Source organism: Poecile atricapillus, chromosome 2, assembly GCF_030490865.1.
Source record: "Poecile atricapillus isolate bPoeAtr1 chromosome 2, bPoeAtr1.hap1, whole genome shotgun sequence".
In the NCBI taxonomy this organism is placed as follows: Eukaryota; Metazoa; Chordata; class Aves; order Passeriformes; family Paridae; genus Poecile; species Poecile atricapillus.
In genome coordinates, this window is record NC_081250.1 from 153,448,345 (window position 1) to 153,475,722 (window position 27,378).

The 27,378-nt window shown below is 45.1% G+C and overlaps 1 protein-coding gene across 2 annotated transcripts in view; it reads left to right on the forward strand.

The window, feature by feature from the left end:
• Nucleotides 1-23,007, forward strand: part of MROH1 (maestro heat like repeat family member 1) — a 141,286-nt gene extending 118,279 nt beyond the window's left edge. Inside the window, exons 37-44 of one of the 2 annotated variants that reach the window (XM_058830026.1) lie at nt 973-1,087; nt 5,356-5,502; nt 10,097-10,285; nt 12,154-12,300; nt 13,759-13,893; nt 15,789-15,891; nt 17,234-17,299; nt 22,432-23,007. In XM_058830026.1, coding sequence (XP_058686009.1) covers nt 973-1,087; nt 5,356-5,502; nt 10,097-10,285; nt 12,154-12,300; nt 13,759-13,893; nt 15,789-15,891; nt 17,234-17,299; nt 22,432-22,517 — 988 coding nt within the window. In that variant the 3' untranslated portion in view covers nt 22,518-23,007. Of the gene's footprint in view, nt 1-972; nt 1,088-5,355; nt 5,503-10,096; nt 10,286-12,153; nt 12,301-13,758; nt 13,894-15,788; nt 15,892-17,233; nt 17,300-21,181; nt 21,577-22,431 lie in introns of those variants that run through there. The other variant, XM_058830025.1, reaches the window with a different exon arrangement.
• The last annotated feature ends 4,371 nt before the right edge of the window (nt 23,008-27,378 follow it).

A 27,378-nucleotide genomic window follows, 5' to 3' on the forward strand; every position in this document is an offset into this window, starting at 1 on the left:
CCATTCCCGACATTCCTGAGCCCATTCCCGCCATCCCCGGGCTGATTCCCAACATTCCCGGGCCATTCCCGCCATTCCCGAGCCCATTCCCGACATTCCCGGGCCAATTCTCACCATTCCCGAGCTGATTCCCGCCATTCCCAAGCCCATTCCCTCCATTCCGAGCCCATTCCCGCCATTCCCGGGCCCATTCCCACCATTCCCGAGCCCATTCCTGACATTCCGAACTGATTCCTGCCCTTCCCAGACTGATTCCCGCCCATTCCCGCCATTCCCGATCCAATTCCCGCCATTCCCAGGCCCATTCCCGCCATTCCCGGGCCCATTCCCGCCATTCCTGATCCAATTCCCGCCATTCCCAGGCCCATTCCCGCCATTCCCGGGCCCATTCCCGCCATTCCTGGGCCGATTCCCTACACTCCTGACATTCCTGAGCCAATTCCCAACATTCCTGGGCCCATTCCCACCATTCCCAAGTCCATTCCCGCCATTCCTGAGCCAATTCCCGCCATTCCTGATCCAATTCCCGACATTCCCGGGGCCATTCCCGCCATTCCCAATCCAATTCCCGCCATTCCTGGGCCGATTCCCCACACTCCTGACATTCCTGAGCCGATTCCAAACATTCCCGGGCCCATTCCCACCATTCCCAGGCCCATTCCCGCCATTCCCGGGCCCATTCCCGCCATTCCTGATCCAATTCCCGCCATTCCCGGGCCCATTCCCGCCATTCCTGGGCCGATTCCCTACACTCCTGACATTCCTGAGCCGATTCCCAACATTCCTGGGCCCATTCCCACCATTCCCAAGTCCATTCCCGCCATTCCTGAGCCGATTCCCGCCATTCCTGATCCAATTCCCGCCATTCCTGATCCGATTCCCGCCATTCCCGGGCCCATTCCCGCCATTCCCGGGCCCATTCCCGCCATTCCCGATGCAATTCCCGCCGTTCCGATCTCTGTTCCCGCCCAGGGCCATGGCTCGGCTCATGGGGCCTCGTCTCCCTCCGATTGTCCGGAGCCTCATCCCGGTCCTGGGAAGCGTCTTCGAGTGCCAGAGGGTGACCGGCACCGCCTTCCTGGCCGAGGTGAGCCGGAATTCCGGGAATGTTGGGATGGGCGGGAATCTGGGATCCTCCTGGGGGCTGTTCCTGAAGGGATCTGGCCGGGGATCCATCCCTTGGATCCATCCGTTCATCCGTGGATTTGTCCGTGGATCCATCCCTCCATGGATCCATCTTGGGGATCCGTCCGACCATCCATGGATTTGTCCGTGGATCCATCCCTCCATCCATGGATCCATCGCTCTGTCCGTGGATCCGTCCATCCATGGATCCATCCTGCGGATCCATCCATGGATCCATCCATCTGTCCTTGGATCCATCCGTCCTTCCATGCAGAGATCCATGGATCCATCTTGTGGATCCGGGACCAGATCCAGGATTGGGTCCGGAATTGGCTCCAGGACCAGCTCCAGGATCAGATTCTGCATTGGATTCGGGATTGGATCGGGATTGGGTCTGGAATTGGCCCCAGGACTGGATTTGGGATTGGATTCGGGACCAGATCCAGGATTGGGTCCGGAATTGGCTCCAGGACCAGCTCCAGGATCAGATTCTGCATTGGATTCGGGATTGGATCGGGATTGGGTCTGGAATTGGCCCCAGGACTGGATTCCGGATTGGATTCGGGATTGGATTCGGGATTGGGTCTGGAATTGGCCCCAGGACTGGATTTGGGATTGGATTCGGGACCAGATCCAGGATTGGGTCTGGAATTGGCTCCAGGACTGGCTCCAGGATCAGATTCCAGGACTGGATTTGGGATTGGATTCGGGACCAGATCCAGGACTGGGTCCAGAATTGACTCCAGGACTGGATTCCGGATTGGATTCGGGACCAGATCCAGGATTGGGTCCAGAATTGACTCCAGGACTGGATTCCGGATTGGATTCGGGACCAGATCCAGGATTGGGTCCAGAATTGACTCCAGGACTGGATTCCGGATTGGATTCGGGACCAGATCCAGGATTGGGTCCAGAATTGGCTCCAGGACTGGATTTGGGATTGGATTCGGGACCAGATCCAGGACTGGGTCCGGAATTGGCTCCAGGACTGGATTTGGGATTGGATTCGGGATTGGATCCAGGATTGGGTCCGGAATTGGCTCCAGGACCGGCTCCAGGATCAGATTCCGGCTCGCCCCCATCTCCATTCCGGAGGGAATTCCGCTCCTGGAGCCGTCCCGGCTCACCCGGATGCCCGGATCCGTTCTTCCATGGATCCATCCATCCCATCCTGTGGATCTGTCCATCCATCCATGGATTTGTCCATGGATCCATCCATCCATCCGTGGATCCGTGGATCTGTTCGTCCATGGAGCCGTCCTGTGGATCCATTCACGGATCTGTCCGTTCTTCCATGGATCCATCCATGGATCTGTTCCTCCTTCATCCATCCATCCATGGGTTCATCCCACAAATCCCTCCATCCATCCATGGATCTTTCCCATGGATCCATCCATGGATCCGTTCTTCCATGGATCCTTTTATTCATCCATGGATCTGTCCATGGATTCATCCCATGGATCCATCCATCCTTCATCTCTCCGTCCATGGATCCCTCCGTCATTCCATGGATCCATCCCATGGATCCTTCCATCCATCCCATGGATCCTTCCATCCATCCATGGATCCATCATTCATCCATCCATCCATGGAATCATCCCATGGATCCATCCATCCATCCATGGATCCATCATCCATCCATCCATCCATGGATCCATGGATCCATCATTTATCCATCCATGGAATCATCCCATGAATCCATCATCCATCCATGGATCCATCGTTTATCCATCCATGGAATCATCCCATGGATCCTTCCATCCATCCATGGATCCATCCATCCATCCATGGATCCATCTATCCATCCATGGATCCATCATTCATCCATCCATCCATGGAATCATCCCATGGATCCATCATCCATCCATGGATCCATCCATGGATCCATCCATGGATCTGACCATCCTTCCATGGATCCATCCCATGGACCCTTCCATCCATCCCATGGATCCATCATCCATCCCATGGATCCATCCCATGGATCCATCTGTCCATCCATCCATCCATCCATCCATGGATCCATCCATCCATCCATCTATCCATGGAATCATCCCATGGATCCATCCGTCCATCCATGGAACCATCATCCATCCACCCATGGAATCATCCCATGGATCCATCATCCATCCATGGATCCATCATTTATCCATCCATGGAATCATCCCATGGATCCATCATCCATCCATGGATCCATCATCCATCCATCCATGGAATCATCCCGTGGATCCATCCATCCATCCATGGATCTGACCATCCTTCCATGGTTTCGTCCATCCCTCCATCCATGGATCCGTGGATCTGTCCATCCATCCATGGATCCATCCACGGATCCATCCCTCCTTCGTCCATCCATGGATCTGTCCATCCTTCCATGGATCTGTCCAGGGATTTATCCCATGGATCCATCCCATGGATCAGATCCATCTATGGATCCGTCTGTTCTTCATCCATCCATGAATCCATCCAGTGGATCTGTCCATGGATCCATCATCCATCCATGGATCCATCCTATGGATCCATCCCTCTCTCCATCCATCCATGAATCCATTTGTCCATGGATCCATGGATCCTTCCATGGATCCATCCTTCCATCCATGGATTTGTCCATCCATGGATCCATCCGTCCTCCCAGGGATCTGTCCATCCATGGATTTATCCATCCATGGATCCATCCGTCCTCCCAGGGATCCGTCCATCCATGGATTTATCCATCCATGGATCCATGGATCCATCCTGTGGATTCATCTGTCCTTCCATGGATTTATCCATCCATGGATCCCTCTCTCCATCCATCCATGAATCCATGGATCCATCCATGAATCCATCCATGGATCCATCCGTGAATCCATCCCATTCCTCCATCCATGAATCCATGGATCCATCATCCATCCATCCATGAATCCATCCATGAATCCATCCCATCCCTCCAGCCGTGGATCCATCCTTCCGTGCATGGATCTGTCCATGGATCCATCCATCCCTCCATCCATGGATCCATGGATCCATCCCATGGATCTCTCCGTTCATCCATGGATCCATCCATGCATCCATCATCCATCCATCCATGAATCTATCCCTCCATCCATGGATCCCATTCCTCCATCCACGGATCCATCATCCCTCCATCCATGGATTCCTCCCTCCATCCATGGATCCATCATCCATCCATCCATGGATCCCATCCATCCATCCATGGATCCCATCCCTCCATCCATGGATCCCATCTCTCCATCCATGGATCCCATCCCTCCATCCATGGATCCATCATCCATCCATGGATCCCATCCCTCCATCCATGGATCCCATCCCTCCATCCATGGATCCCATCCCTCCATCCATGGATCCCATCCCTCCATCCATGGATCCCATCCCTCCATCCATGGATCCCATCCCTCCATCCATGGATCCCATCCCTCCATCCATGGATCCATCATCCCTCCATCCATGGATCCCATCCCTCCATCCATGGATCCCATCCCTCCATCCATGGATCCCATCCCTCCATCCACGGATCCCATCCCTCCATCCATGGATTCCATTTCTCCATCCATGGATCCCATCCCTCCATCCATGGATCCCATCCCTCCATCCATGGATCCCATCCCTCCATCCATGGATCCCATTTCTCCATCCATGGATCCCATCCCTCCATCCATGGATCCCATCCCTCCATCCATGGATCCCATCCATCCATCCATGGATCCCATCCCTCCATCCATGGATTCCTCCCTCCATCCATGGATCCCATCCCTCCATCCACTGATCCCATCCCTCCATCCATGGATCCCATCCCTCCATCCATGGATCCCATCCCTCCATCCATGGATCCCATCCCTCCATCCATGGATCCCATCCCTCCATCCATGGATCCATCATCCATCCATGGATCCCATCCCTCCATCCATGGATCCCATCCCTCCATCCATGGATCCCATCCCTCCATCCATGGATCCCATCCCTCCATCCACGGATTCCTCCCTCCATCCCAACCCCATCCCAAATTCCCACTTTTTCCCGGATCCCTCAATTCCCGACCCTCCAACGCTTCCCAGGAGGCCAAAAAATCCCCACCAGCTCCTCGGGATGGAGGGAAAATCCCATTCCCAAAAAACCCCCAAATTCTCCCAATCCCGATTTTTTCCCTGGGATAATTCCCTTGGAATTCTTCCATCCCGGGGGGGATTTTTTTTCCGGGCTTATCCCGATTTTTTTTTGTTCCCGTTTTTCCAGCTGCTGTCCCACAGGGTGGTGACCGACCTGATCCTTCTGGAGCCGATCCTGGAATCTCTGAAGCCTCTGGAAAAGGATCCCTCGCTCCTCGTGCGGATCCTGGCGCTCCGAGGCCTCGGGAACGCGGCTTCGGGATCGCCGGAAAAGGTGGGAAGGGATAAAAAAAAAATCCGGGAATGAGCCCCGGGAAAAATCCCGGGATTTCCGTTTTTCTGGGATGTTCTTCCCTGGGTTTGGAAATTGGGATCGTTCCCGAAATTCCCAGCTTGGGAATTCCCCTTGGGAATTTCTCGGATTCCCGGGTTTCCCTTAATGAATCCTTAATTAATTCCGGGAAATTCGTTTACGCCGTTCCTGGTTTTTTTATTGGAATTTTGATGTTCCCGTTGTTTTTTCCCTTGGAAAATTCCTGGGATTGGATTCTTGTTTCCATAGGGAGAGGTTGGAATTCCCTGGAAAATATCGGGATGAGGTTTTGTGGGATGGGGAGGAGGCTCCGAATCCGGGAAAAATCCCGGATCTCCGGAGCCATTCCCGGTTTTCCAGGGATTCCCAGGAATATTTCCCAGGAAAATTCCGGAATTCTGGCTGGGATCGGCCTCTTTTCCTGGGAATCTTGGCCTCAATCCATTCCCTGCTTCCCAAATCCCAGAATTCCATGGGTTCCAGGGGAATATTCCCAAAAATCCCACTTGGAGTCCGTTGCCTCTTTCCCAATCCCGTTTTTTCCTTTGGAGCTGATCCCAAAATTCCCAGAATTCCAGGAGGCTTTGGAGCTGGGATTTTCCAGGGAATTCCCAAAATTCCCAGATTTTGGGAAGGATTTGGAATTCCCAGACTTCTGGAAGGGTTTAGAACTGGGATTTTCCTGGGAATTCAGGGAATTCCTGGAGTTTCAGAAGAGTTTGGAGCCAAGATTTTCTCAGGAATTCCCAAAATTCCCTCCTGGAATTCCCAAAATCCCCAGAAAATTTCCCAGAAAAATCCCCAGAAAAATCCCCAAAATTCCCTCCTGGAATTCCCAAAATCCCCAGAAAAATTCCCAGAAAAATCCCCAGAAGAATTCCCAGAAAGAATCCCAGAAAAATCGCCAGAAAAATTCCCAAAATTCCCTCCTGGAATTCCCAAAAAAATTCCCAGAAAAATCCCCAGAAAAATTCCCAGAAGAATTCCCTCCTGGAATTCCTAAAATCCCCAGAAAAATTCCCAGAAAAAAATCCCAGAAAAATTCCCAGAAAAATTCCAAAAATTCCCAGAAGAATTCCCAAAAAAATTCACAGAAAAATTCCCAGAAAAATTCCCAAAATTCCCTCCTGGAATTCCCAAAAAAATTCCCAGAAAAATTCCCAGAAAAATTCCCAGAAAAATTCCCAAAATTCCCTCCTGGAATTCCCAAAATCCCCAGAAAAATTCCCAGAAAAATTCCCAGATAAATTCCCAAAATTCCCTCCTGGAATTCCCAAAATCCCCAGAAAAATTCCCAGAAAAATTCCCAGAAAAATTCCCAGAAAAATTCCCCAAATTGCTTCCTGGAATTCCCAAAATCCCCAGAAAAATTCCCAGAAAAAATCCCAGAAAAGTTCCCAGAAAAATTCCAAAAATTCCCAGAAGAATTCCCAGAAAAATTCCCAGAAAAGTCCCCAGAAAAATTCCCAAAATTCCTTCCTGGAATTCCCAAAATCCCCAGAAAAATTCCCAGAAAAATCCCCAGAAAAATCCCCAAAATTCCCTCCTGGAATTCCTAAAATCCCCAGAAAAATTCCCAGAAAAATTCCCAGAAAAATTCCAAAAATTCCCAGAAGAATTCCCAGAAAAATTCCCAGAAAAGTCCCCAGAAAAATTCCCAAAATTCCCTCCTGGAATTCCCAAAAAAATTCCCAGAAAAATTCCCAGAAAAATCCCCAGAAAAATTCCCAAAATTCCCTCCTGGAATTCCCAAAAAAATTCCCACAAAAATCCCCAGAAAAATTCACAGAAAAATTCCCAGAAATTCCCTCCTGGAATTCCCAAAATCCCCAGAAAAATACCCAGAAAAATTCCCAGAAAAATCCCCAAAATTCCCTCCTGGAATTCCCAAAATCCCCAGAAAAATTCCCAGAAAAATTCCCAGAAAATTTCCCAGAAAAATTCCCAAAATTCCCTCCTGGAATTCCCAAAATCCCCAGAAAAATTCCCAGAAAAATTCCCAGAAAAATCCCCAAAATTCCCTCCTGGAATTCCCAAAATCCCCAGAAAAATTCCCAGAAAAATTCCCAGAAAATTTCCCAGAAAAATTCCCAAAATTCCCTCCTGGAATTCCCAAAATCCCCAGAAAAATTCTCAGAAAAATTCCCAGAAAATTTCCCAGAAAAATTTCCTCCTGGAATTCCCAAAAAAATTCCCAGAAAAATTCCCAGAAAAATTCCCAGAAAAATCCCCAGAAAAATTCCCAAAATTCCCTCCTGGAATTCCCAAAAAAATTCCCAGAAAAATCCCCAGAAAAATTCACAGAAAAATTCCCAAAATTCCCTCCTGGAATTCCCAAAATCCCCAGAAAAATTCCCAGAAAAATCCCCAGAAAAATTCCCAAAATTCTTTCCCAGAATTCCCAAAATCCCCAGAAAAAATTCCCAGAAAAATTCCTAGAAAAATTCACAGAAAAATTCCCAGAACAGTTCCCAGAAAAATTCCCAAAATTCCCTCCTGGAATTCCCAAAATCCCCAGAAAAATTCCCAGAAAAGTTCCCAGAAAAATTCCCAAAATTCCTTCCTGGAATTCTCAAAATCCCCAGAAAAATCCCCAGAAAAATTCCCAGAAAAATTCCCAAAATTCCCTCCTGGAATTCCTAAAATCCCCAGAAAAATTCCCAGAAAAATTCCCAGAAAAATTCCCAGAAAGAATCCCAGAAAAATCCCCAGAAAAATTCCCAAAATTCCTTCCTGGAATTCCCAAAATCCCCAGAAAATTTCCCAGAAAAATCCCCAGAAAAATCCCCAAAATTCCCTCCTGGAATTCCCAAAATCCCCAGAAAAATTCCCAGAAAAAATCCCAGAAAAATTCCCAGAAAGAATCCCAGAAAAATCCCCAGAAAAATTCCCAAAATTCCTTCCTGGAATTCCCAAAATCCCCAGAAAATTTCCCAGAAAAATCCCCAGAAAAATTCCCAAAATTCCCTCCTGGAATTCCCAAAATCCTCAGAAAAATTCACAGAAAAATTCCCAGAAAAGTTCTCAAAATTCCCTCCTGGAATTCCCAAAATCCCCAGAAAAATTCACAGAAAAATTCCCAGAAAAATTCCAAAAATTCCCAGAAGAATTCCCAGAAAAATTCCCAGAAAAGTCCCCAGAAAAATTCCCAAAATTCCCTCCTGGAATTCCCAAAATCCCCAGAAAAATTCCCAAAAAAATTCCCAGAAAAATTCCCAGAAAAATTCCCAAAATTCCCTCCTGGAATTCCCAAAATCCCCAGAAAAATTCCCAGAAAAAATCCCAGAAAATTTCCCAGAAAAATCCCCAGAAAAATTCCCAAAAATTCCCAGAAAAATTCCCAGGAAAATTCCCAGAAAAATTCCCAGAAAAATTCCCAGAAAAATTCCCAAAATTCCCTCCTGAAATTCCCAAAATCCCCAGAAAAATTCCCAGAAAAATTCCCAGAAAAATTCCCAGAAAAATTCCCTCTTGGAATTCCCAAAATCCCCAGAAAAATTCCCAGAAAAATTCCCAGAAAAATTCCCAGAAAAATTCCCAGAAAAATTCCCTCTTGGAATTCCCAAAATCCCCAGAAAAATTCCCAGAAAAATTCACAGAAAAAATCCCAGAAAAATTCCCAAAATTCCTTCCTGGAATTCCCAAAATCCCCAGAAAAATTCCCAGAAAAATTCCCAGAAAAATTCCCAAAATTCCCTCCTGGAATTCCCAAAATCCCCAGAAAAATTCCTAGAAAAATTCCCAGAAAAATTCCCAGAAAAATTCCCTCTTGGAATTCCCAAAATCCCCAGAAAAATTCCCAGAAAAATTCCCAGAAAAATCCCCAGAAAAATTCCCAAAATTCCTTCCTGGAATTCCCAAAATCCCCAGAAAATTTCCCAGAAAAATCCCCAGAAAAATCCCCAAAATTCCCTCCTGGAATTCCCAAAATCCTCAGAAAAATCCCCAGAAAAATTCCCAGAAAAGTTCCCAAAATTCCCTCCTGGAATTCCCAAAATCCCCAGAAAAATTCCCAGAAAAATTCCCAGAAAAATTCCAAAAATTCCCAGAAGAATTCCCAGAAAAATTCCCAGAAAAGTCCCCAGAAAAATTCCCAAAATTCCTTCCTGGAATTCCCAAAATCCCCAGAAAAATTCCCAGAAAAATTCCCAGAAAAATTCCCAGAAAAATTCCCAAAATTCCCTCCTGGAATTCCCAAAATCCCCAGAAAAATTCCCAGAAAAAATCCCAGAAAATTTCCCAGAAAAATCCCCAGAAAAATTCCCAAAAATTCCCAGAAAAATTCCCAAAGTCCCCAGAAAAATTCCCAGAAAAATTCCCAGAAAAATTCCCAGAAAAATTCCCAGAAAAATTCCCAAAATTCCCTCCTGAAATTCCCAAAATCCCCAGAAAAATTCCCAGAAAAATTCCCAGAAAAATTCCCAGAAAAATTCCCTCCTGGAATTCCCAAAATTCTCAGAAAAATTCCCAAAATTCCTTCCTGAATTCCCAAAATTCCCGCTCGGAATTCCCAAAATTCCCTTCCCCGCTCCCGTTTTTCCCTCTTTTCCCCCAGATCCGTCTCCACGCTTCCCAGATTTTGCTTTCCCTGGTGGCCGGCCTGGACGACCGCGACGATCCCGAGAATCTCCTGGCTCTGGAATCCATGGAAGGAATTCCCAAAATCCTGGAGCACCTGGAGGAGCGCGACGAGCGCTCGGAGCTGCTGCGCGTGGCCGTCCGCATCCGGCCCTTCTTCGACAGCGTGAGAATTCCCAAAATTCACGGAAAAAATATGGGAATTTTCCCACTGGAATTTTCCCATTGGAATTTTTCCACTGGAATTTTCCCACTGGGATTTTCCCCATTGGAATTTTCCCCATTGGAATTTTCCCCTTGGGATTTTCCCAGTGGAATTTTCCCATTGGAATTTTCCCGTTGGGATTTTCCCATTGGAATTTTCCCCACTGGAATTTTCTCTGTTGGAATTTTCCCCGTTGGAATTTTCCCACTGGAATTTCCCACTGGAATTTTCCCATTGGAATTTTCCTGTTGGAATTTTCCCATTGGAATTTTCCATTGGAATTTTCCCCATTGGAATTTTCCCATTGGAATTTTCCATTGGAATTTTCCCCATTGGAATTTCCTCACTGGAATTTTCCCCATTGGAATTTCCCATTGGAATTTTCCCGTTGGAATTTCCCCACTGGAATTTTCCCCTTGGGAATTTTCCCACTGGAATTTTCCCATTGGAATTTTCCCATTGGAATTTTCCCATTGGAATTTTCCCACTCGAATTTTTCTGTTGGAATTCCCCAATTGGGATTTTCCCCATTGGAATTTTCCCACTGGAATTTTCCCACTGGAATTTTCCCATTGGAATTTTCCCCATTGGAATTTTCCCACTGGAATTTCCTCACTGGAATTTTCCCCATTGGAATTTCCCATTGGAATTTTCCCGTTGGAATTTCCCCACTGGAATTTTCCCCTTGGGAATTTTCCCACTGGAATTTTCCCATTGGAATTTTCCCATTGGAATTTTCCCATTGGAATTTTCCCACTCGAATTTTTCTGTTGGAATTCCCCAATTGGGATTTTCCCCATTGGAATTTTCCCACTGGAATTTTCCCACTGGAATTTTCCCACTGGGATTTTTCTCTGTTGGAATTTCCCACTGGAATTTTCCATTGGAATTTTCCCCACTGGAGTTTTCCCCACTGGAGTTTTCCCATTGGAATTCTCCCACTGGAATTTTCCCGTTGGAATTTTCCCCTTGGAATTTTCCCCACTGGAATTTTCCCACTGAAATTGTGGGATTTGGGATCACAGGAGGGGATTTGGGATCACATTTGGAATTTGGGATCAGGGGATGGGATTTGGGATTTTGGACAGGATTTGGGATCAGGTTTGGGATCAGGGGATGGAATTTGGGATCAGATTTGGGATTTGTGAAGGGATTTGAGATGAGATTTGGGGTCAGATTTGGGATTTGGGACCAGATTTGGGATTTGGGATCAGGTTTGGGAACACAGAATGGGATTTGGGATCTGGGGATGGGATTTGGGATCAGATTTGGGATCTGGGATCAGGGATTTGGGATTTGGGATCAGGGGATCAGATTTGGGATTTGGGATCAGATTCGGGATCAGATTCGGGATCAGGGAATGGGATTTGGGATCAGATTTGGAATTTGGGATCAGATTTGGGATCAGATTTGGGATTTGTGAAGGGATTTGAGATGAGATTTGGGATCAGATTTGGGATTTGGGATCAGATTTGGGATTTGGGATCAGGTTTGGGAACACAGAATGGGATTTGGGATCTGGGGATGGGATTTGGGATCAGATTTGGGATTTGAGATCAGATTTGGGATCAGGGAATGGGATTTGGGATTTGGGATCAGATTTGGGATCAGATTTGGGATCAGATTCGGGATTCGGGATCGGATTTGGGATCAGGGAATGGGATTTGGGATCAGGGAATGGGATTTGGGATTTGGGATTTGGGATCAGGGGATCAGATTTGGGATTTGGGATCAGATTCGGGATCAGATTCGGGATTCGGGATCAGATTTGGGAATTCCTGCCTCCCAAACCCCGGGATTTTCCCGTTTTTCCCGTTTTTCCTCTCCAGGAGCGGCGGGAGCTGCGGCGCTGCTCCATCCTCCTCTTCGGGAACCTCTCCCGCTCCTCCCATTCCCAACTTTTCCGGGATCAGATCCTCAACAGCCTTGTCCCGCTCCTGCTGCACCTGCAGGACCCCCAGCCCGACGTCGTCAAGGTGGGAAAATCCCGGAATTCCTGGGAAAAACACGGAATTCCCACCCAAAATCCTGAAATTCCTGGAATTCCTGACCCCAAATCCCGGAATTCCCACCCAAATCCCAAAATTCCTGGAATTCCCACCCCAAATCCCAGAATTCCCACCCAAAATCCTGAAATTCCCAGAATTCCTGACCCAGAATCCTGAAATTCCCACCCAAAATCCTGAAATTCCCGGAATTCCCAACCCCAAATCCCAAAATTCCCAACCCAAATCCCGAAAATCCTGAAATTCCCACCCCAAATCCCAGAATTCCCACCCAAAATCCTGAAATTCCCAGAATTCCTGACCCACAATCCCAAAATTCCCACCCAAAATCCTGAAATTCCCGGAATTCCCAACCCCAAATCCCAAAATTCCCAACCCAAATCCCGAAAATCCTGAAATTCCCACCCCAAATCCCAGAATTCCCACCCAAAATCCTGAAATTCCCAGAATTCCTGACCCAGAATCCTGAAATTCCCACCCAAAATCCCCAAATTCCCAGAATTCCCGACCCCAAATCCCAGAATTCTGCTCCAAAATCCCAGAATTTCTGATCCCTAATCCTAAAATTCCTGGAATTCCCAACCCCAAATTCCCAGAATTCCCATTCCCAGGATTCCTGGAATTCCAGAATTCCTGAGGTTTTTTTAAAAATTTCCCCATTTTTCCTGGGAAAATTCCCTGAATTCCCAGTTTTTTAAAAAAAAATTCCCAGTTTTTCCCAGGAAATTCCCAGAATTCCCGAGGAATTCCCAAGTTTTTTTGTAAAATTCCCCCGTTTTCCCAGGAAAATTCCCAATATTCCCAAAATTCCTGGGTTTTTTTGAGTAAAATTCCCCATTTTTCTCACAAAAATCCCCAGAATTCCCATTTTTTTTAAAAAAAAATCCCCATTTTTCTCAGGAAATTCCCAGAATTCCCAAAGAATTCCCAGGGTTTTTTGGTAAAATTCCCAGTTTTCCCAGGAAAATTCCCAGAATTCCCAAAAAATTCCCTTTTTAAAAAAAATCCTTCATTTTTCCCTTGAAAATTCCCAGAATTCCCATTTTTTTGGGGGGGGTAAAATTCCCTCTTTTTCCCAGAAAATTCCCTGTTTTTCCCAGGAAATTCCCAGAATTCCCAGAATTCCCAAAGAATTCCCTTTTTAAAAAAATTCTTCATTTTTCCCTGGAAAATTCCCAAAATTCCCTGGATTTTTTTTTGTAAAATTCCCTATTTTTCCCAGAAAATCCCCCATTTTTCCCAGGAAATTCCCAGAATTCCCAGGGTTTTTTTGGTAAAATTCCTCATTTTTCCCTGGAAAATTCCCAACATTCCCTGGATTTTTTGGGTAAAATTCCCTATTTTTCCCAGAAAATTCCCCGTTTTTCCCAGGAAATTCCCAGAATTCCCAGAATTCCCAAAGAATTCCCGTTTTTTTTGCCCTCCCAGGCGTCCAAGCTGGCTCTGAGGTCGTGCGCTCCGGGACTGGGATCCGAGGAGCTCCGGGAAATGTTCGGGAATTTCCTGCGGGAAGAGCGGGGGCTGCACTACGGAGAGTTCATCAACAACACCTGCAAATTCCTGGTGGGAACAACCGGAATTCCCGGAAATTCGGGAAATCTGGGATGTTGGGAATTCAGGAATTTGGGATATTTGGGATGTTTGGGAATTTGGGATATTGAAAATTCGGGATATTGGGAATTCGGGATATTGGGAATTCGGGATATTGGGAATTCGGGATATTGGGATATTGGGAATTCAGGATGTTGGGATTGGGATATTGGGAATGTTGGGAATATTGGGATATTTGGGATATTTGGAATATCGGGAATTCAGGAATTTGGGATATTCAGGGATTTGGGATATTTGGGATATTGGGAATTTGGGATATTTGGGATATTTGGGATATTTGGGATATTTGGGAAGAGCGGGGGCTGCACTACGGAGAGTTCATCAACAACACCTGCAAATTCCTGGTGGGAACAAACGGAATTCCCGGAAATCCGGGATGTTGGGAATTCAGGGATTTGGGATATTTGGGATATTTGGGATGTTGGGAATTCAGGAATTTGGGATGTTTGGGATATCGGGAATTCGGGATGTTGGGAATTCAGGAATTTGGGATATTGGGATATTTGGGATATTCGGGATATTTGGGATATTTGGGAATTCAGGATTTTGGGATATTCAGGAATTGGGATATTTGGGATATTTGGGAATCTGGGATATTGGGAATTCAGGGATTTGGAATATTTAGGATATTGGGATGTTGGGAACATTGGGAATTTGGGACATTGGGATATTGGGAATTTAGGAATTTGGGATATTTGGGAATTTGGGATATTTGGGATATTTGGGATATTTGGGATATTTGGGAATTTGGGAATTTGGGATATTTGGAATGTTGGGTTATTTGGGAATTTGGGAATGTTGGGATTCGGGATGTTGGGAATTCAGGGATTTGGGAATTTGGGATATTTGGGATATTTGGGATATTTGGGATATTTGGGATATTTGGGATATTTGGGATATTTGGGAATTTGGGATATTTGGGATATTTGGGATATTTGGGATATTGGGAAGAGCGGGGGCTGCACTACGGAGAGTTCATCAACAACACCTGCAAATTCCTGGTGGGAACAACCGCAATTCCCGGAAATCCTGGAAATTCAGGAATTTGGGATATTCATTTGGGATATTTGGGATTTTGGGATGTTGGGAATTTGGGATTTTGGGATATTTGGGATTCTGGGATATTTGGGATGTTGGGAATTTGGGATGTTGGGAATTTGGGATATCGGGAATTTGGGATATTGGGATTTTGGGATATTTGGGATATTGAAAATTTGGGATGCTGGGAATTCAGGAATTCAGGAATTTGGGATATTTCGGATATTTGGGATATTTGGGATATTGGGATGTTGGGATTTGGGAATTTGGGATATTTGGTATTTGGGAATTCAGGAATTTGAGATATCAGGATTTGGGATATTGGGAATTTGGGAATTTGGGATATATGGGATGTCGGGAATTTGGGAATTTGGGAATTTGAAATGTTGGGAATTTGGGATGTGGGAAAGCCCCAAATCCCCAAACATTTCCAACATTCCCAACATTCCCAAACATCCCCAAACATTCCCAAACATTCCCAAACATTCCCAACATTCCAAACATTCCCAAACATTCCCAAAAATTCCCAACATTCCCAAACATTCCCAACATTCCCAAACATTCCCAAACATTCCCAACATTCCCAAAAATTCCCAACATTCCAAACATTCCCAAACATTCCCAAACATTCCCAACATTCCCAACATTCCCAAAAACCTTTCCCGATGTCCCCAACATTCCCAAACATTCCCAATATTCCCAAACATTCCCAACATTCCCAACATTCCCAACATTCCCAAACGTTCCCAAACATTCCCCAACATTCCCAAACATTCCCGAAATTCCCGAAATTCCCGTTTTTCCGGCAGATCCGTTCCCAGCCGTCGCTGCTGCTCCGTTTGGTCTCCACCAACCTCCTCTACTTCCGGAGCCCCTGGCGGGAGCTGCGGGCGGCGGCGGCCATGTTCATCGGTATTCCCGGAATTCCCGGAATTCCGTGGGAATTCCCAGCGGGTTGGAATGGGAATTTTAATGGGAATTTTCTGGGATTTTTGGGGATTTTTTTGGGATTTTTTGGGATTTTTTGGGGATTTTTTGGGATTTTTTGGGGATTTTTTGGGATTTTTTGGGGATTTTTTGGGGATTTTTCTGGGATTTTTTGGGATTTTTTGGGGATTTTTTTGGGATTTTTTGGGGATTTTTTTGGAATTTTTGGGGATTTTTTGGGGATTTTTTGGGGATTTTTTGGGATTTTTTGAGAATTTTTTGGGATTTTTTTGGGATTTTTTGGGGATTTTTTTGGGGATTTTTTTGGGGATTTTTTGGGGATTTTTTGGGAATTTTTTGGGATTTTTTGGGGATTTTTTGGGATTTTTTGGGGATTTTTTGGGGATTTTTTGGGGATTTTTTGGGGATTTTTTGGGGGATTTTTTGGGGATTTTTTGGGATTTTTTTGGGATTTTTTGGGGATTTTTTGGGGATTTTTTGGGATTTTGGGGGATTTTTTGGGATTTTTGGGGGATTTTTGGGGGATTATTTGGAAATTTTTATGGGAATTTTATGGGGGATATTTTGGGATTTTTTGGGGATTTTTTTTGATTTTTGGGGATTTTTAGGGGATTTTTTGGGGGGATTTTTTGGGATTTTTTGGGGATTTTTTTGGTTTTTTTGGGGAATTTTTTGGGGACTTTCTGGGGATTTTTTTGGGAATTTTTGGGGGATTTTTAGGGGATTTTGGGGGGATTTTTAGGGGACTTTTGGGAATTTTTTGATTGTTTTTAGGGTGTTTTTAGGGAATTTTTTTTTGGATTTTCAGGGAATTTTTGGGGAATTTTTTGGGAATTTTTGGGGGGATTTTTTGGGATTTTTTGGGATTTTCTGGGGATTTTTTTGGAATTTTGGGGGGATTTTTAGGGGATTTTTGGGAAATTTTTTGGGAATTTTTTTTGAGTTTTTAGGGTGTTTTTCGGGATTTCTTTGGATTTTTTTGGATTTTCCAGGGATTTTTAGGAATTTTTTGGGGGGATTTTGGGGTTTTTTGGGGGGGATTTTTGGGAAATTTTTTGGGAATTTTTAGGGTGTTTTTAGGGAATTTTTGGGGGAATTTTTGGGCATTTTTGGGTTTTTTTTTGGGATTTTTTTGGGAATTTTGGAGAAATTTTTAGGGAATTTAAATGGAATTTTTATGGAATTCTTTGGGAACTTTTTGGGAATTTTTGGGATAATTCAGGTTGGGATCTGGGCTGGGTTTGGGGTGAATTTTGGGAATTTTTTTTGGGAATTTTCTGGATTCTGATCCCGGAATTCCCGGCAGGATTCCTGGTGCTCCACGTGGACGAGGAGCAGGGGCAGCAGCTGGACCTGGATGAGCTCATCTCCGGTGAGTGGCAATTCCCAAAAATTCCCAAAATTCCCAAAAAAATTCCCAAAAAATTCCCAAAAAATTCCCCCAAAATTTCCCCAAAACCTCCCTAAAATTCCCAAAAATTTCCAAAAAATTCCCCCCAAAAATTCCAAAAAAGTTCCCCCAAAATTCCCCCAAAATTCCCCCCAAATCCCCAAAAGTTCCCCCCCAAAATTCCCCCAAAATTCCCAAAGATTCCTCCCCAAAATTCCCAAAATTCCCAAAAATTCCCAAAAAAATTCCCAAAAACATTTTCCCAAAAATTACCCCGAAAATTCCGGAAAATTACCCCAAAATTCCATAAAATTCCTCCCAAAAATTCCCAAAAATTTCCCAAAAGTTCCTCCCAAAATTCACAAAAATTCCTCACAAAAATTCCCCAAAATTCCTCCCAAAAATTCCCCACAAAATTTTCCCAAAAAATTTCCCCAAAAGTTCCTGAGAATTACCCTAAAATTCCTTAAAATTCCCCCCAAAATTCCCCTAAAAATTCCAAAAATATTCACAAAAAAATCCCAAAAAATCCCCCCCAAAATTCCCAAAAATTCTCAAAAATTCCCCCAAAATTCCCCAACATTCCCCAAAAATTCCCAGAAAAAACTCCCAAAAATTCCCAAAAAATTCCAAAAAATTCCCCCAAAATCCCCCCAAAATTCCCAAAAATCCCCAAATTCCTGGGATTTGAAGTGAAAAAAATTGACTTTTTTGGGGATCTGAATTTCAATTCTGGGGGAAAATCCCACATTTTAAGGGGAAAAGTTCCCATTTTTATGGGAAAACACCTCCATTTTTATGGAAAACCCCCCAGTTTTTGGGATAAAAATCCCATATTTAAGGAAAAACTCTTTTTTTTAGGGAATACCCCCTCATTTTCAAGGAAAAAAATGCCATTTTTAGGGAAAAAAATCCCATTTTTAGGGAAAAAAACCCATTTTAAAGGAAAAACACCATTTTTATGGAAATCCCCTTATTTTTTAAGGAAAAAAAATCCCATTTTTACAGAAAAAAATCCCTTTTTTAAGGAAAAAAATCCCCTTTTTATGGAAAAAAACCCCCATTTTTAAGGAAAACTTCAAGTTTTTTTAGGGAAAAAACCCCATTTTTAATTAAAAAACCCCATTTTTAAAGAAAAAATAATATTTTTGGAGAAAAAAATCCCATTTTTAGGGATAAAAACCTCTTTTTTTAGCAAACCCCCCCCCCATTTTTAAGGAAAAAACCCCATTTTTAGGGTTAAAAACCCCATTTTTAGGGAAAAATCCCATTTTTTGGGGAGAAAAACCTTATTTTAGGGAATACCCCCCCATTTTTAGAGGAAAAAATTCCCATTTTTAAGGGAAAAAAATCCCATTTTTAGGGGAAAAAAATCCCATTTTTAGGGGAAAAAAATCCCATTTTTATGGAAAAAAATCCCATTTTTAGGGGAAAAAAATCCCATTTTTATGGAAAAAAATCCCATTTTTAAGGAAAAAACCCCCATTTTTAAGGCAAAAAATCCCATTTTTCTTGAAACCCCCTGATTTTTTAAATCCCATTTTTTGGGAAAACCAGCCCCATTTTAAGGAAAAAAATCCATTTCTTGGGGAAAAAAATCCCCTTTTTAGGGGAAAAATTCCCTCTTTTTAAAGGAAAAACCCCATTTTTAGGGAAAAAAACCCCATTTTTAAGAAAAACCCCCAGTTTTAGGAGAAAAAAATCCTATTTTTAAGGAAAAAAAATCCCTATTTTTAGGAAAAAAAACCATTTTTATTGAAACTCCCTTATTTTTTTAAGGAAAAAAATCCCATTTTTAAGGAAAAATTCCCATTTTTAGGGATTAAAAACCCCATTTTAGAGGAAAAAAATCTCTTTTTTGGGGGAACATCCCACCCCCCCCCATTTTTAAGGAAAAATTCCCTTTTTTTTGGGAAAAAAAACATTTTGGGGAAAAAAAAAACATTTTAAGGAAAAAAACCCCATTTTTAGGGATACAAATGCCATTTTTAAGGAAAAAACCCTTTTTTTAGGGAATACCCCCCCCCATTTTCAAGGAAAAAAATCCCATTTTTAAGGGAAAAAACCCCATTTTTAAGGAAAAGTTCCCTTTTTTTAGGGAAAAAACCCATTTTTAGGGATAAAAATCCCATTTTAAGGAAAAAAAGCATTTTTAGGGTAAAAAACTCATTTTAGGGGATAAAACCCTCTCTTTTTTAGGGAAAAGTCTCCCATTTTTAAGGAAAAAAACCCATTTTTAGGGCTAAAACCCCCAGTTTTAGGGAAAACCCCCTATTTTTTAAGGAAAAAATCCCATTTTTAAGGAAAATTTCCTTTTTTTTGGGAAAAAAAATCCCATTTTAGGGGAAAACCCCCCATTTTTAAGGAAAAAAAAATCCCATTTTTATGGAAAAAAACCACATTTTTTAGGGAAAAAACCCCCATTTTTTAGGGAAAAAACCCCCATTTTTTAGGGAAAAAAATCCCATTTTTTACGAAAAAAAACCCCATTTTTTAGGGAAAAAAACCCCATTTTTATGGAAAAAACCCCCATTTTTTAGGGAAAAAACCCCCATTTTTTAGGGAAAAAACCCCCATTTTTTAGGGAAAAAAATCCCATTTTTTAGGGAAAAAAATCCCATTTTTTATGGAAAAAAATCTCATTTTTAAGGAAAAAAACCCCTTTTTTGGGATTAAAAAATTCCCTTTTCCAGCTCTGCCCTCCGGAGCCTCCCGGGAAGGGCCCTCTTGGATCCCCAGCCCTGGGATGAAGTCACTTTCCTGGATTTCAGGAATTTTTTCCTTCCCTTTTTTTTTTTCTTCTCCCTCTCTCTCCGTTGACCTCATCCCGTGGATTCCAGCCCGGAAAATTCCAGACCTTTCCAAGAAAACCACAAAAAAAAAACCTCTAAAAAAGGCAAAAAAGGCAAAAAAAATTCCCTTTTTTTTCATCCAATAAAAACCCCAAAAATTCCAAATAAAACGGGGGCGGAATCGGAATCCGCTCGGAATTCCCGGAATTTTTTTTTGGGATCCCGTCCTCTCGGGAAATGAGGGAAAATCCCCAGGAATTTGGGATAAACACGGGAAAAAAAAACCTTGGATGAAATCCCGGGAGCTGCTCCAGGATTTTTTGGGAATGTGAAGGGGGGGGATGGGAAAAATCCCTCGGGATTCGCTCCCGATCCCAGCCCAAATTCCCGGGATCAAAGCGGCTCCGGGTTTTCATTTTGGGCTTTTTTGGGATTATCCCAAATTTTTATTTTTTTTGGGATTATCCCAAACTTTTTCTCGGAGTTTTTTTTGGGATCGTCCGGAGACGTTTTCTTTTTTTTGGGATCATCCCAAACTTTTAATTTCGATTTTTTGGGATCATCCTGAGCTTTTCCTTTAAATTTTTTAGGATCATCCCAAACTTTTCCTTTTCCTTCTTTTTTGGGATCATCCTGAGCCTTTAATTTTATTTTTTTGGGATCATCCAGAGTTTTTCCTTTAAATTTTTTGGGATCATTCCAAACTTCTGCTTTTATTTTTTTGGGATCACCCCGAGCTTTTCTTTTAAATTTTTTGGGATCATCCCAAACTTTTCCTTCTTTTTTGGGATCATCCTGAGCTTTTTGTTTCAATTTTAGGAGTTTTTTGGGATCATCCCGAACTTTTCTTTTTGTATTTTTGGGATTATTGATCCCAATCCTAATCCCAAACCTGATCCTGATCCCAATCTTGGACCTGATCCTGATCCTGATCCTGATCTCGGTCCCGATCCCGATCCCAACCCTGATCCTGATCCTGACTCCCATCCCAACCCAAATCCTGACTCTGATCCCAATCCTGATCCTGATCCCGATTCCAGCCCCAATCCCGATCCCTGTTCTGCTGTTCCAGCCCTGAAGCTGCTCCTGATCCAAATCCTGGTCTTCATCCCAATCCTGATCCCTACCTGGATCCTGATCCCAATCCTGATCCTGATCCTGATTCCAATCCTGATCCTGATTCTTATCTGGATCCCGATCCTGATCCCAATCCCAATTCTGATCCCAGTCCTGATCCCGATCTCGATCTCGATCCTGATCCTGATCCTGATCTTTACCCAGATCCTGATCTTGATCCCAATCCCAATCCTGACCCTGATCTTGATCCCAGTCCCAATCCCAATCCTGATCCTGATTTTTATCTGGATCCCAATCCTGATCCCAACCCTGATCCTAATCCTGATCTCAATCCCAATTCCGATCCCAATCCCTTCTTTGCTGTTCCAGCTGTGAAGCTGCTCCTGAATGATCCCAATCCTGATCCTGATCCTGGTCCTGATCCTGGTCCTTATCTGGATCCTGATCTTGATCCCAATCCTGATCCCGATCCTGATCCTGATCCCGATCCCAATCCCGATCCCGATCCCGATCCTGACCCTGATCCCAATCCCAACCCTGATCCTGATCCCGATCCTGACCCCGATCCCGATCCCGATCCCAACCTTTCCCTTCTCTGCCGTTCCAGCCCTGAAGCTGCTCCTGAAGGATCCTGATCCCGATCATAAATCTGATCCCAATCCTGATTCCGACCCTGACCCTGACTCTGACCCTGATCCCGATCCTGATCCTGATCCCAACCCCGATCCCAACCAATCCTGATCCCGATCACAATCCTGATCCCAATCCCAATCCCAATCCCGATCCCAATCCTGATCCCAATCCCAATCCCAATCCCAACCCTGATCCCAACCCTGATCCCAATCCCGATCCTGATCCCAATCCTGATCCCAATCCCAATCCCAATCCCAATCCTGATCCCAATCCCAATCCCGATCCTGATCCTGATCCTCATCCCGATCCCGATCCCAACCTTTCCCTTCTCTGCCGTTCCAGCCCTGAAGCTGCTCCTGAAGGATCCCGATCCCGATCCTGATCCCAATCCTGATTCCGACCCTGACCCTGACTCTGACCCTGATCCCGATCCCGATCCTGATCCTGATCCCAACCAATCCTGATCCCAATCCCAATCCTGATCCCAATCCTGATCCCAATCCCAATCCCAACCCTGATCCCAACCAATCCCAATCCTGATCCCGATCCCGATCCTGATCCTGATCCCGATCCCGATCCCGATCCCAACCTTTCCCTTCTCTGCCGTTCCAGCCCTGAAGCTGCTCCTGAAGGATCCCGACCCCTCCGTGCGGATCAAGGTGGCCGAAACCCTGGGACGCCTCGTCCGGCTCCTCTGAATCCCGGAATTCCCAAAATTCCTTGGAATTCCCGGCTTTGAGACCCTGGGACGCCTCATCCAGCTCCTCTGAATCCCAGAATTCCCAAAATTCCTTGGAATTCCCGGCTCTGAGACCCTGGGACGCCTCGTCCGGCTCCTGTGAATCCCAGAATTCCCAAAATTCCTTGGAATTCCTGGCTCTGAGACCCTGGGACGCCTCGTCCGGCTCCTCTGAATCCCAGAATTCCCAAAATTCCTTGGAATTCCCGGCTCTGAAACCCTGGGATGCCTCGTCCAGCTCCTGTGAATCCTGGAATTCCCAAAATTCCTTGGAATTCCCGACCCTGGGACGTCGCTGCTGTATCCGGGATCCATTCCCGCCCCTCCAATCCCGCTCTGCTGCTTCCCGATGGAAAATCGGGATCCCGGAATTCCCAGAATTCCCAGAAAAATTCCCAGAATTCCCCCCTGTACAGAGACTCTTTTTAAATAAAGCTTTGGCCTCCGGATCCGGCTCTGGAATTCCGGGATTGGGAATGGGAAAGTGGGACTGGGAATTGGGAATGGAAATTTGGGATCGGGAATGCGAAATTGGGATCAGGAATGGGATCTGGGACGGGATCTGGGATGGGATCAGGAATGGAAATTTGGGATCGGGAATGGGAAATTGGGATCAGGAATAGGATCAGGAATAGGAGATTGAGATTTAATGGGAAATTGGGATTGGGAATGGGAAATTGGGAATGGGATCGGGAATGGGATTGGGAATGGGATCCTGCTTGTGGATCCGTGGGGATGATCCCTGGGATCTGGAATTCTGGGATTCCAAGGGATTTGGGGGGAAATTTGATTGGGAATGGGAAATTGGGATCGGGAATGGGATCGGGAATGGGATCCTGCCTGTGGATCCGTGGGGATGATCCATGGGATCTGGAATTCCGGGATTCCAAGGGATTTGGGGGGGGGGGATTTGATCTGGAATGGGAAATTTGGATCAGGAATGGGATCTGGGACAGGATCTGGAATGGGATCAGGAATAGGAAATTGGGATTTAATGGGAAATTTGGATTGGGAATGGGATCGGGAATGGGAAATTTGGATTGGGAATGGGAAACTGGGATCGGGAATGGGAAATTGGGATCGGGAATGGGATCGGGAATGGGAAATTTGGATTGGGAATGGGAAATTTGGATCGGGAATGGGATCTGGGACAGGATCTGCAACAGAATCTGGAATGGGATCAGGAAGAGGAAATTGGGGTCAGGAATGGGAAATTGGGATTGGGATTTGGATCAGGAATGGGAAATTGGGATTGGGATTGGGAATGGGATCAGGAATGGGATCTGGGCCAGGATCCAAGGAAAACCCCAAAATCTGATCCAAAAAAATCCTTTATTGAGTTCCATGAGCTGCACCGGGGCCGGATCCCGTCAGATCCCGGTGGATCCCGTTGGGATCTCAGGTGTAGGGAATGTCCGGATGGGATTTGGGATATTTAATGAAGCAGAAATGGGAATTTTGAGGAATTAAAGACACAAAAGCCCCAAAATCTCATCCATAAAAATCCTTTATTGAGCTCCAGGAGCTCCATTGGGGCCGGATCCTGTCAGATCCCGGTGGATCCCGCTGGGATCTCAGGTGTAGGGAATATTAGGATGGGATTGGGGATATTTAAGGATGTGGGAATGGGAATTTTGAGGAATTAAAGAGACAAAACCCCAAAATCTCATCCATAAAAATCCTTTATTGAGCTCCCTGAGCTGCACCGGGGCCGGATCCCTGCGGATCCCGTCGGATCCCAGTGGGATCTCAGGTTTAGGGAATGTGAGGATGGGATTTTGGGATGTGGGAATGGGAATTCTGAGGAATTAAAGACACAAAAGCCCAAAATCTGATCCAAAAAAATCCTTTATTGAGCTCCAGGAGCTCCATTGGGGCCGGATCCCGTCGGATCCCGGTGGATCCCGCTGGGATCTCAGGTGTAGGGAATGTCTGGATGGGATTTTGGGACATTGGGGAATGGAAAAATGGGAATTTTGAGGAATTACAGACACAAAACCCCAAAATCTGATCCATAAAAAACCTTTATTGAGCTCCCTGAGCTGCACCGGGGCCGGATCCCTGTGGATCCCTGTGGATCCCATTGGATCCCGCTGGGATCTCAGGTTTAGGGAATATTAGGACAAGATTTGGGATATTTCATGAAGCAGAAATGGGAATTTTAAGGAATTCCAGACACCAAAACTTGGAAATGTCTCCATAAAAATCCTTTATTGAGCTCCATGAATTCCACCGGGTCCGGATCCCTGTGGATCCCTGTGGATCCCGGTGGATCCCGCTGGGATCTCAGGTTTAGGGAATGTCTGGATGGGATTGGGGATATTTAAGGATGGAGAAATGGGAATTTTGAGGAATTAAAGACACAAAACCCCAAATTCTCATCCATAAAAATCCTTTATTGAGCTCCCTGAGCTGCACCGGGGCCGGATCCCGTGGGATCCCATCAGATCCTGGTGGATCCCTGTGAAATTTCAGGAGTAGGGAATGTGAGGATGGGATTTGGGGATGTGGGAATGGGAATTTTGAGGAATTCAAGACACAAAACCCCCAAAATCTGATCCAAAAAAATCCTTTATTGAGTTCCCTGAATTCCACCGGGGCCGGATCCCTGTGGATCCCATTGGATCCCGCTGGGATCTCAGGTGTAGGGAATGTGAGGATGGGATTGGGGATATTTAATGAAGCAGAAATGGGAATTTTGAGGAATTAAAGAGACAAAACCCCAAATTCTCATCCATAAAAATCCTTTATTGAGCTCCATGAGCTGCACTGGGGCCGGATCCTGTCAGATCCCGGTGGATCCTGCTGGGATCTCAGGTGTAGGGAATGTCTGGATGGGATTGGGGATATTTAAGGATGTGGGAATGGGAATTTTGAGGAATTAAAGAGACAAAACCCCAAAATCTCATCCATAAAAATCCTTTATTGAGCTCCCTGAGCTGCACCGGGGCCGGATCCCTGCGGATCCCGTCGGATCCTAGTGGGATCTCAGGTTTAGGGAATGTGAGGATGGGATTTTGGGATGTGGGAATGGGAATTCTGAGGAATTAAAGACACAAAAGCCCAAAATCTGATCCAAAAAAATCCTTTATTGAGCTCCAGGAGCTCCATTGGGGCCGGATCCCGTCGGATCCCGGTGGATCCCGGTGGGATCTCAGGTGTAGGGAATGTCTGGATGGGATTTTGGGACATTGGGGAATGGAAAAATGGGAATTTTGAGGAATTACAGACACAAAACCCCAAAATCTGATCCATAAAAAACCTTTATTGAGCTCCCTGAGCTGCACCGGGGCCGGATCCCTGTGGATCCCTGTGGATCCCATTGGATCCCGCTGGGATCTCAGGTTTAGGGAATATTAGGACAAGATTTGGGATATTTCATGAAGCAGAAATGGGAATTTTAAGGAATTCAAGACACCAAAACTTGGAAATGTCTCCATAAAAATCCTTTATTGAGCTCCCTGAATTCCACCGGGGCCGGATCCCGGTGGATCCCGGTGGATCCCATTGGATCCCGCTGGGATCTCAGGTGTAGGGAATGTCTGGATGGGATTGGGGATATTTAAGGATGGAGAAATGGGAATTTTGAGGAATTACAGACACAAAACCCCCAAAATCTGATCCATAAAAAACCTTTATTGAGCTCCATGAATTCCACCGGGTCCGGATCCCGCTGGATCCCGCTGGGATCTCAGGTGTAGGGAATGTCTGGATGGGATTGGGGATATTTAATGAAGCAGAAATGAGAATTTTGAGGAATTAAAGACACAAAACCCCAAAATCTCATCCATAAAAATCCTTTATTGAGCTCCCTGAGCTGCACCGGGGCCGGATCCCTGCGGATCCCGTCGGATCCCGGTGGGATCTCAAGTTTAGGGAATGTGAGGATGGGATTCTGGGATGTGGGAATGGGAATTTTGAGGAATTACAGACACAAAACCCCAAATTCTCATCCATAAAAATCCTTTATTGAGCTCCCTGAGCTGCACCGGGTCCGGATCCCGGTGGATCCCGTTGGATCCTGGTGGGATCTCAGGTTTAGGGAATATTAGGACAAGATTTGGGATATTTCATGAAGCAGAAATGAGAATTTTGAGGAATTCAAGACACCAAAACCCCAAAATCTGATCCAAAAAAATCCTTTATTGAGTTCCAGGAGCTCCATTGGGGCCGGATCCCTGCGGATCCCGGTGGATCCCGGTGGGATCTCAGGTTTAGGGAATGTCTGGATGGGATTTTGGGACATTGGGGAACGGAAAAATGGGAATTTTGAGGAATTACAGACACAAAACCCCCAAAATCTGATCCATAAAAATCCTTTATTGAGCTCCATGAATTCCACCGGCTCCGGATCCCGTCGGATCCCGTCGGATCCCGGTGGATCCCGCTGGGATCTCAGGTTTAGGGAATATTAGGACAAGATTTGGGATATTTCATGAAGCAGAAATGGGAATTTTAAGGAATTCAAGACACCAAAACTTGGAAATGTCTCCATAAAAATCCTTTATTGAGCTCCATGAATTCCACCGGGGCCGGATCCCGTCGGATCCCGGTGGATCCCGTTGGGATCTCAGGTGTAGGGAATGTCTGGATGGGATTGGGGATATTTAAGGATGGAGAAATGGGAATTTTGAGGAATTACAGACACAAAACCCCAAAATCTGATCCATAAAAATCCTTTATTGAGCTCCATGAATTCCACCGGGTCCGGATCCCTGCGGATCCCGTCGGATCCCGGTGGGATCTCAAGTTTAGGGAATGTCCGGATGGGATTTTGGGATGTGGGAATGGGAATTTTGAGGAATTAAAGAGACAAAACC